This window comes from Hydra vulgaris, chromosome 12, assembly GCF_038396675.1.
Source record: "Hydra vulgaris chromosome 12, alternate assembly HydraT2T_AEP".
NCBI classification, from domain to species: Eukaryota; Metazoa; Cnidaria; class Hydrozoa; order Anthoathecata; family Hydridae; genus Hydra; species Hydra vulgaris.
The window spans coordinates 37094463-37106544 of record NC_088931.1 but is presented as its reverse complement, the minus strand read 5'-3'; the positions used below and the strand labels follow the sequence as shown (position 1 = coordinate 37106544).

The 12082-nt window shown below is 27.7% G+C and overlaps 1 protein-coding gene across 3 annotated transcripts in view; it reads right to left on the bottom strand.

Moving 5' to 3' along the window:
* LOC100205837 (neutral alpha-glucosidase AB) overlaps positions 1-12082 on the bottom strand; it is a 39068-nt gene that overhangs the window by 25437 nt on the left and 1549 nt on the right. For 2 of the 3 annotated variants that reach the window (XR_010642404.1, XM_065813132.1), the window contains exons 4-9: positions 7351-7566; positions 6545-6608; positions 6363-6420; positions 5648-5744; positions 4034-4367; positions 3486-3908 (exon numbers count right to left, since the gene is read on the bottom strand). Coding sequence is in view for 2 of the 3 variants with exons in the window: in XM_065813132.1 (XP_065669204.1) it covers positions 3486-3908; positions 4034-4367; positions 5648-5744; positions 6363-6420; positions 6545-6608; positions 7351-7566 (1192 nt within the window). In the remaining variant the exon portion in view is untranslated. The remainder of the gene's footprint in view (positions 1-3485; positions 3909-4033; positions 4368-5647; positions 5745-6362; positions 6421-6544; positions 6609-7350; positions 7567-12082) is intronic. The other variant, XM_065813133.1, reaches the window with a different exon arrangement.

Sequence of the window (12082 nt, the reverse complement as noted above, 5' to 3'; positions counted from 1 at the left end):
GTGAGCTCCCTTCTGCCAATGAATTTTCTGCATTTTTACCTTAATTTTTTAAGTTTTAGATAAAGTTTTACTGCCACAAGGAAAGTAAAAAAAACTGCTGCTTTACTGAGCATTCAAAAAGTTTTTATAAACCCACAAGTGAAAATGTATATAAAATGTCAAGTCTTATTTTATGTCTACTTTTTCTTTGATGTATGTCAAACAGTGTTTGTTGGTTTAGTCCATACGGCGCCTGCGTTAAAACTTTGATTAAACTCTCCACACTTTCTCCCCAAGTTTGTAGTGGTACATAACCATGCCCATTGATCTCAATGAAAAATTTGGATTTTGGCTTGATTTGAGAATATTAAAAAAATTAATAATAAAAAACGTCAAATGTTGAATTATGGGAACAAAAAATATTTTATAATGTCAAACCCATTTTTATTTTATTTTAGGAATGAAAAAATCAACTTCAATTAGCAGTAACATACCATGTGCACCACATCTACTCCATTTAGTGGTTATTGAAAGCTTTAAAGCAGTTAAGGAAGTTAAAGATGTATTCAAGGACTGTAAATTATTGGCAACAAGAACACACAAGTCAGTTGCAAGTCAACAGAGAATTATCAATGCTTGCCAAAATGTACAACCAAAAAAAATCAATTTTAATAAAATCATTACTCCATGTAAAACCAGATGGAACAGTGGTTTAATGTGCATGGAATCAAGTTTGCACCTTAAACAAGGCTTTGACATTATTTCTGCTAGTAATTTAAAAACTAATGACATTTTGAGGGCAACCATCCCAACTCAAGAACAATTTGAAATCATTGAGAAAATTGTTCCAATTTTAAAAGTGATCAGTGATTTCTCAGAGTCTATTTCTGCAGAGAAACGACCCACAGGACATTGCATGATTCCTGGCCTATATGATATTCAAGAAAAAATTAAGAACTTTATTTTGGCTAATGATAAAACAACAGCTGATTTTGTTTCTAAAATTCTTGCAAATCTCAACTAATGGTTCCCTGACTGTGGTTTTAATATTATCTACAATTCATTGTTGCATTTTTTAGACCCAAAATTTGAAGGTCATTTATTGTCAAGATTTGGAAAAGAGAGTCAAACAATTAAACAATTGAAACTAAGTGCAACAGGTGACGATTTATCACTCAATTCAAAACAAACTCTAGCACCATCTCCAGACCAAGAACTTGACATGACAGTCCCCAGTCTAGGTTGTTGGACACATCAATATCAAACCCTTTTGATGCAGAATTAGATGCTTACAAAAGATTGGGGTTCCCACAAAAGAGCTGACATTCTGGAGTGGTGGAGGGTTCATTCATCACAGTTATCATTACTTTTCAAAGAACTCTTCTAAAGTCAAAAACAGTGGAAAAGCTTGTTTACATTAAAGAAAATATCTCAAGAGTAACAATTAAAAAATGAAAAATTGAAGAAGATATTCCAGAGTCTGAAATTGATTTCAAGGTCTGGAATCCAGAACTTGAAATCGATTAATTTTAATTAAGTTAAAAATATTTTTATATTGTTGTATTCAATTTTAAATAAAATAAATAATAGAACAAAGTTGTAAAACTTTTTTTTCATACTCCCAAACAATATCAACTATTGTTTACTACCGAATCTTAACAAGAGTTAAAACATATACTACCATTAGTAATACTGATAAACAAGGCTTAAGTAGACAGGCTTAACACCCATGCTCTCATCACTCCCGACTTTAATCACTACCGCATTCCCTTAATTGATGTCGGTTGGTGGCAAAATAAACCTTTATGCGTAAAGTTTCCTTTTGCATTTATCTTACATTTTTTGATTAATTTTAATTATGTACATAAATATATGCATACAAATGCATAAAAATATATAAAACTGGTACAGATTTATCATTTCACGAATAAGAGATTGTATTTATTACAATAGTAATAAATAAATAGTTATTGTCTTTATTAAAATATATCCCATAAAAATATATTCCATATACCTTTAATAGAAGGAGTTTTTGAAAAAAATTTAAATAAAATCTTATTTCTAGTTTGTTTTCCTAGTTTTTTGCCACAAAGTGACGTCACATACGCTAAAAAATTGTGGCTTCAACAATTTACAAAAAAGCCGCTTATTAGGACCTGAGCACATTACATAAGTATCTCAATAATGACACATATGCAACAAATTTTTTTTCTCGGTCTTTTGATGTTTTTAGAAATTTTATCTTTTTTAAAATTTTTTTGTTTGTTAAAGTGTATAATATCGATCATATGTTTGTATATAATCTCTATAAAATTTCAAAAGTAGGACTCGAACCATGGCTTACTTGTTCAGAAGCTTGAAAATTTTTAAAACTATATAATAATTTTTTTAATGGAAATAAATGTTATAGATCAAAATTGAGGAGAGCTTGACGCAATACAATTTCAAGTGAAAATCAAACTGTAAAACTTGATAAATGTTTCAGTATGTTTTAATATTACTTAATTTGAAGTTTACATACGTTAGATATTTGCATACACGTTCGTTCACATTTTCTTATAAAACAAAGTGCTGCAACTCTTTCTCGCCACTAAATCGGTTACAATGGCTGCCAAGGGTTCTGTGTCAAACACATTCAAATGAGCACTACTAACACTATTAAGTTTGGCAATAATATGTAGAGATTAATTTTTTGTTTTAAAAATGTTGAAACTATTTTTTTGCTTTATTTGCTTTCAGTTACAATTTAATTATCCGTGTTTACAAAATGACAAAGGGGCAGATTACTTGTAAAACTATAATAACAGATAATAGTATAATATATATATATATATATATATATATATATATATATATATATATATATATATATATATATATATATATATATATATATATATATATATATATATATATATATATATATATATATAGATAGATAGATAGATAAAATAGATAGTTTTCAGAAAGCTCAAGTAGGTTGCAGAAGCCACCAGAAAGGTCTGAAACATTCAGCAAGGTTTCACTTAGTGGATAGTTTTAGAAGGTTCCAGAACATTCTGGAACATTCTAAAAAGTTCTAATTCTAATTTGGAAGTTACAGCTAATATAACAGTTCTTCAGAAAGTTACTCTTGTGTTAACACTTTATTTCTTTTAATGAACCAATACAGTTTTAAGTAGGCTATGTTCTGCCAGATAGAGGCATAAAATACATTAACTTAAGCTGCATTGAGAGGGACAACCAGAAAAGTTATAACACCTATATATAATGGCACTTTCACTTTTTTTTAATTTCATAAGTTTGTAAATGCTTTAAATAAATACTAAAAGAAAGGCAAAGTTGGCAAAGAACCAGATGAAAAAAACAAAAATGATCTAGAAGAAAATAATAGAAAAGATCCAGAAGAAAAGATAACAAAGATCCAGAAGAAAATAATGAAAAAGATGAAAAAGAAAATAATGGAAGCAAAAACAACAAAAAAGATGAAAAAGATAATTACAAACCTTATAGGAGTCGAGCATAAACTTTTCAGCCCACCATTCTCTAGCTTTTGGATTTAAAAAATCTATCCAAGAAGAAACACCTGGCCAACATTCACCAATATAATCATCACCATTTTTATTTTTGATGTAAAACTTATTTATACTGCATTCGTTATGCAAAGAATAAGTTATATCTCTTGAAATATGTGGGTCAATTATTGTAACCATTTTTCTACCCTTTGCTGAAAGTTTACTGATCATATCTATTGGATTTGGGAAAGAATTTGGGCACCAAGTCATATACTTTTTTTTATCTGTGTGTTCAATATCTAGCCATAAACAATCATATGGAATATTATGCTTATCAAAACCCGAATCTACATTTGCAACATCAACTTCATCATCGTAGTTCCACCGACATTGGTGATAGCCTAATGCGAACAACTAGAAAAAAATATTTAACAAAAGTTTTGATTATTATTTACATTTTATTTTATTTTTATTTTGTTTATTGAACAGGTTTTTAAAAAAATTAAAGTGCATAATAAACAAAAAATAACAAATTTTACTGGTGGTAACATTGAGAATCCTGTCAGACTAGCATACTGATTAGCTACTTCATCAATACTTGGACCTAGTAACACAAACATATCTATAACACCAGATTCTGAAACCCAATGAGTTTTCACATTAGGACTTAAACTATTTTGATTTTTTCCCATTTTTTGTTCTGCATTAAATTCAACATCAATCCATGTTTCAGAGGAATTATTCCAAAAAATTCCAACACACTGAACTGTACCAGCTGATATCATGTAAGGTATAGAGCCATACAAAGCCATTGGATTGTCAAGACTGTATGCAAAAACATCAGAGTTGTATAAACGGTAAGGATCTCGATGCCTGATAAAAATGTGTACACATGTTATTTAATTTTTTGTTTTTTAATTATTTATACATAAATGTTGTTATTGGATCATCAAAATTAATTTAAATTTTACAAAAGTATAATTTTCAAAAACTAATTTTTGAAAATAAAAATTAAAGTTAATTTTTTTATAAAATTAAAATTTTTTTTAAAAATATCAAATTAGGGATCCTCCATAAATTATGCAATGCTAAATTTCACTTATAAACAAAACCAAAATATCAAAAGTTTTTCCTTGCAGAACCTTAAGTTAAATAAAATATGAAAATAGCTAATTAAGTTTTATGAAAGTCGCTGCAAAAAAAAGTGTTCAAGATCTCCTACTTCTGCTTTTTAAACATATTTAGTGCTGTGTAATTTATGGACAATCCCTTCTTTTTTTTTTTTTTTGTCATTACTCTTTTGAGTATTATTATTCTTTTGTCAAACTATTAGTTTTAACATTGATTGATATACAAGCCAGTACATCAATTAATATTAGACATTTGATTATAGCAAACAAAATATATACTTTCTTTTATCTTTTTGAACTGAAATATAAAAACATACTAATGGTATGCAATACTCAATATATGTAATGTAAAACACATTAAAGCCAACTATAGATTATGATACATAGAAGATATGGCACATAGAAGACACATAAAAGCTTTTTTTTAAATGATAAGTCACATCATAGCTCTAGATTACGATAAGTCACATCAAAGTTCTAGATTACAATAAGATGCATCTTGTAGTATTTTTTATTTATTTAAGGTTGTTAAATTAACTTTTAAATGATTATTAAGTTATTATGTTGACAGTTAAATAAGTTATTAGGCTGACAGTTATGCAAGTTATCAAGCAACAATTAGAAAAGTTACAAAGCTGAGAGGCAAGTTATCAAGTTATTATTCGTTACAACCCTCTCTTAACTCTATAGCTTTATAACACATACTTGGTGAGAAACAAGATTTCTGCCCAAGAAACTAGTAAATGCGACACAAAAAAGTTTTTTTTTTTAACTAAAAAATAATTTAATTTAAACTATTACATTAAAAAGTAGTTTACAAAAATTAATAGAATCATATATTGATTTATATATTTAAAAAAAATTATATTATCATACATTTACAAATGGTCTTAATAAAACCCACTAATGATGTCATAACTAAAATGAAATAAAGCAAGGGAACCACTATAATAACATTGCAACTACATTGCAAACCTTATTCTGTTGAATTTAACATAATTTATAAAAAAATTCTTAAACAACCTTGTATCTTTAAGATGAAAACTATCTGCATGTTCAGGAATACCATAGACATGTTCTGACATCATAAATGATACATCTAAACCAACCGAACAATTACCTAAAATGTTATAATTTTACATCTAAACTAAACTGAACAATTTTCTGAAATAATATCAAAAAATGATCCCATGAAAAAATCCCAAGGAAAAAGACAGTAGCAATTTGAATTTTAGCATCTTGGGGATCAAGGGATGGATAAGGGGGCGACAGGGGTTAGGGGTAGCACATTAACATATAAATATTAATGCATAAACATCTTCGAAAGTAGAGCTAGCGTGAGAAGGTTTCACAAAAAAAAATCTAAATTGCTAGACAACGTTGAAATTTATAATTTTTTGTTTTTCTCCTTAAAAAAAAAAGTCATTTACAATTACCAAAGTCATTGTAGTTTTATAAGTGTCACTGTTTTGATACACTGAACTACATTAAAGATGCATTGACTGTGTACATAATGATTATAAGAGATATTTTCTTAAAACAAAACATCTCCATTTTGTTTTCTGCCATAAATGCGGGCTAATAAACACAGAATTTTGTAATGAGAAACTTATATTTTAGGGGGCGCCAGTTTACTGACTTTGGAAGCGCTGGGGGGGGGGCAGCTCGCCCTATGCTGAACCCGTCGCTGGAAAAAGAATATTAATAACACAAACAAAATTACATTTAAAAAAATTACCATTTGACATTTTATCTTGGAACTTTTTGTTCTTTGCATCATTATCACTTATTGTTTCCTTTCAACAACAAGAAAAATAAAGACAACTTAGTTATATCTATTTAACTATTTAAGAAATGATTATCATTGCTTAAAGTCTCATATTATATACAGCAATACAAACATTAAAAAGAAAAGCCTACAATAAAATCTTCTTTCTCAATTAAAACATATCCTTCATCGCGCAAATAAAATGGCAGATTATCACTAAAAACCAATAATATAAATAAAAAATTTCATTTTAAATTAATAAATAGCTAAAACTTAGTTCTTAACTTTTTTATTTTAACAACTAAAATAAACAAATCTTAGTATTACCCTGCATATACAAAAAAAGATATTTTCTTGTATTATAAAAAGTAATTGTGCATTTTGATAAAAAAATTTGAAATTTTTAAACTTAAATGTTAATAATTTAAAATTTAATGAAATAAATAATTTTAGCAAATTATTTAAAAATGAAATAAAAAATTTTTTTTATTCCAATTGTCCATTTTTCCAAAGAATTATATTAATTATAAAAAAAATCTGCAAAATATGTTGATCATTTTAAATACTTATATTAACTAAATGTTAACCACTTTGCGTAACCATTTGATGAAAAAATTTTTTACATTAAAATTATCACTATCATTATTGAAATCAGTCAGCTCTTTTCACTATTATTATCAATTTTAACATATAGTATATTTATAATCATTATCATTTTAAAATAGGTTGAGCCTTTTAGACAAACATACTTAGGGACTTTATTTATATTGGGTATTCAAGTTGATGTTAATATTAAAGTTGATACTTATATTGGATATTTGAATTAATGTTAACAATAAAGTTGATATTTATATTGGATATTTTAATTGATGTTAATAATAAAGTTGATATTTATATTGGATATTTGAATTGTTAATATTAAAGTTGATAAATTTTAAAATCTATAAATTTTTCTTACTATGGCTTTCCACTTTGAAACTGAAGTAAACCTCTCTCATTAATAACCAATAAGGGTATATTGTTTAGAGAAAAAAATTGAATCACTAATGGAGAAAAATTAACATTTACATAATATTTCTCTGCATCAATACAGAAATCAACATTATTAATTTCATGAGGATCAATTTCATTGCTAAATATTCCACCATGATGGATCTTTGAACATTTTTTTACACTAAAAACAGATAAAAAGTAAAAAATCAAAATGATAAGTTTACATTTTTATTATATCATATATTTATAATTATATATAATATTAAAAACTTGAAAAAAATTTACAGGTAAAATATATTTTGTTTTTGCTGATATTTATTAATCAGCCCTAAATAGCTATTTTTATTGCATTATTTTTAATAAAACTTGATGAAATTTTTTGTAATTGATAACTTTCATGATTACCTCACTCTTTTCTTATTTTAATTTTTTAAATTATTCCGCTGGAAGATTAGTTAGCGAAAATTTATTTTATTGCTGAAGTTTTGTATGTAGTTATACTGTTTTATTTATCACTTATTAGTTATGTAAATTTTAAAAACTTTAGAAAACACCAATGTAACAAGGCTCAGTGATAAGACAAGTTTGTTTTCTTCTTGCTCCTGCCAGGATTTTCTATTATTGTAATTTATTTTTTTCAATTTTTAACAGCAAAAGAAAAAAGAACAAATTTTAAATGGCAAAAGAAAAAAGAAACACAGAATTGCCATATACTCCTAAATTTTATAAAAGTATAACAATATCTATTTATTTTTTAAAGTGTTCAATGAATCAAAATGTGACAATACAACAAATGCTTTAAAAACAAGTTTTGATTTGAAAACAATTGTTTCAAAAAACACTTAAATCATTATTAATAAAAGAAATTTCAAAAAATAAAATTGCTTATATTATATATACTTAAATGTGTTCATAGGTAAATTCCAATAACTAAGTTATTGAACCATTGCACAGTGGTCCAGAAATATCACTTTTGAGGCAAAAATCATATCTTCGCCAATTTTGAAGCTAAAGAGCTAAAATTTTCGGTGAATGTTCATTATACTCTGGCCAACAATAACTATCATTGTAATGTTAGTTGTCATACCTCTAAAGGACACACCAATAACACGAAACCAAGGACAAAGGAAATAACGAATAATATACATGTGATACGTATTTCATACTTAACTTTCAACTTTCTTTTAACTATAAATAGTCACCAGCAGTATTAAACATTTTTATTGAATGAATAAATATCATACATGTGCAGAACACCATGAACACATAGCGTAATAGCTTACATTTAATGTTCTTATTTTACATTTTCATTTTTGGAATACCTTTTAGCTAAATATTCTCTGGAGGACAAATTACACATTTATTACATCTTGATAGATTGCATAAACATAAAGAGTAGCACACCAAGGACAAAAAGTAGGCAAACCATTTGACACAAGGACAACACCAAGGACAAAAAGTAGATACATGACAATATTTAAATTAATTTAATAATTTCCATGATTTATGGTACACTTCTGAATATTATTGTGCAGAATAAACAAACTCTAAAATAAAACACCAAGAACACATGACATACCATGTGACATACTTTTTGCATTTACATTAATTTCTAAATCTATATGATAAAACTTATTTCCATAATACTGATTTTAAAAGTTTGACTTTCTGGTCGATTAATAAACAAAATCATCGAGGACACATATTTTATAATTACCTAGACATGAATATTTCATGCATATGGGAGCACAACAAGAACATACAACTACTTAAAAAGAATGCACAATTTTGGTTTTACACTGAAATTATAAATAAAAATGAATTGTCTTAAATATTTATATATTTTTTTATTACTAAACTGAGCTATTTAAAAATACATAATTATAAAAGGTTTGATTTTTTAAAAAACAAAAATAAAACAGGTGTCAAATCCCTACTTAAAAAATAAATGTGCTAATGTAAACATGCAGCTTTTTACAGATTCCTTTAAATAAAGTAAATGTATTTAGGACCCGAATTATCAATACTACAACTAAGAATATAATAAAGAATAAATTGTGTTAAGAAAATTACAAAAGAAGGTCTAAACATTCTGCTGGAAGAGCAAGTTCCTTCTTTGATTCAGAACTTCGCCTCATAGAAGTAATAAAGGGATCTGATGAGCAGAGTAATCTTCGCATTACATCTTCATTTGTAATTTTTCTAGAAAATTTGCTTGTAAAATGTTGTCGAAAATTTTTAACATCTATGTTTCTACTTTCCTGGTCTTCTTTAGATAAGAGGCCAATTGGAACTGGCTTGTCTCTTACAACCTGGTGTGAATGGACAATCATCTTGTGCACTCCAGCAGGCATAGGATATCATTTAAAATGTGCTAAATATGTCTTAAATGTATCTTTGCAATATATTTCTAGTTTATCTGGATCAATTGGGTGCATACAGGACAATACACAAATAATAATGAAAAATCTTTTAACAAGATCCTTATCAATTCTAAGTATTTCAGCAAACATTTCATGGCTTCTAAATGCCCTTCTTGCTGTGTTTCCATTAATGGATGTACCAAAGCCACCACTTTTTGGTACATCAACAATAAGTCTGAGTGTATCTTTTATTTTTTCCTGAATCTCTTTTTTTCGATTCGCAACTATTTTTTTCTTTTCAGGAGTGTTTGCATGAAAAATCGGGTTTGAGGATGTTTTAGGGTTAGTCCTTAGAATAACATTCGTCTCCTGTATTTTAAGTTGCACAGGTACTGTACACGAAAGAAACAGAGATTCTTCCACTGTAACTGGCAATCTGTCCAGACTGTCCAGATGAACCATCGAATCCAACTTTGCTTATAAGAAGAAGAGTATTGCAAGGCTCAGGTAGTTTCGATTTATCCATAACTTTCCAAATTCTGTTTGTAGTATGATCCATTATTCCTTGAAGATTCACAGAAGCACTGTAGTTTGATGTGACAATTCCGGAATCTGGAATGCAATTACTTTTAGCTTTCACAAAAAAATTGTAGGCAGGGTATAACATCCAACCTTTATCTAAGGCCCCTTGACGGATAGTTTGATAGTCAGTCCTACTCATTAAAGTCTAACATTAAAGCTAAAGCTTCTTCTGCTGAGTAGCTTTTATATATTACAGGATTCATCAGTTTTACTTTCCATCAAATTTTTGATAACTTTGGCATCTTTAAATTGACCTTGTTTATTGAGATTAAGAATAAGGGCATGAAACAGACTTTCAGTGGTAACACCTTACTTTTCAGTTATCTCTGAAGATCTTCTTTTCTTAGACCTTGTTGAGAGATCTTCTAATGATTTTGAAGGTGCACCTCGTTGTACATTTTTTATCATAACTTGCTGTTGAGTTTGTTTACAATAAATTCCATATTTAACCATTTCTCATAACGATTTATAAACCTTCCCTTTTGTCTACCTGTCTCATTCCATTTCTTTTTAAAGTTTTTCATAAATTTTTCGGTTAACCTCATCTGATTGTAGTTCTAATAACATTGAGAAATCAATATACAAACTTTAGTTTTTGCTTCCTTACTAATTAAACTTTCATATTTATTTTCATAATTTCCTTTAATTAAGTAATCAAAAATGTCTTTATTTCTCATATTTAAAATTAGTTTCACCGCTAAATAACTATTGAATATTATAGTTTTGATTATTTTGTTTATTCGATGTTGTTTATTTGATTGTTTTATTTATGTTTTGTTTGGTCCGCTTTTATACTTTTATATTCTGCTATTCATTATCACGGTTAAAACACATTAGAAAATATCGGGAGTGAGAGGGGGAGCCGCATTTTAATTTAAATACATCATGTTTAGAATGACCCTATAGATACAAAAGCAAACAAAAGCAGCCAAAACTTTTCCGAAAATTTTTTATAAACAATACATTTTCAAACGGACAAAATTTTAAGATGGGCAAACCTGGGCAAAAATTTTCCTGGTTGATCAAAGTTTTATTTTCAAACAATTTATAATAAAAAAGTAGTAAACATACGGTTAATTGTGCCTTTTTTATAAAATTGTATATTTTGAATTATTTTATATTGATTTTCCATATTTTATAAGAACACTAAAAAAAAAAAAAGATTTATCTATGAAATCAGCAGGAGTTTAATTTTTTAATTGGTTTTATTATAAAACAAAATTCTTTTTGTATTTATGGCATGGTACTGGACCACTGTGCATTGCTAAGAAGTTAATATTATCTTTAGGAACATTTTTTATAAAAATGAGGCAACCTAAAATAGTCCCATACCTTTGAACACTAATTCTCTGGCTAACCTAAACTTTCATCTTTCCAAGGCTGTGGAGGCCATTAAAGTCAAGGAAGCAACTCAATTGTTTTCACCTTCCCAAGGCTGTAAAAGGCCACTACAGTCATGGAAGCTACTCAATTATTTTCACCTTCAAAAGACTGTGAAGGCTACTACAGTCAAAGAGGCTACTCAACTGTTTTAACTCTCAGTCAACCCTTTAACTCCAAAACACAAGGCTTAACAAACATAGCTGTTATGCAGAGTACTACCAGGGGTATGGTGGGGATTGAACTGGGAACTACTTGTTTATAAAGCAAGCACTCTAATGCAGTACTATTATATTGGTTATATTAGTAGGTTCTGGGCTTTTTAGAAAGAACTTCGCGTTTTTTGCGCTATAAAAATAGTTAAACTTCTAT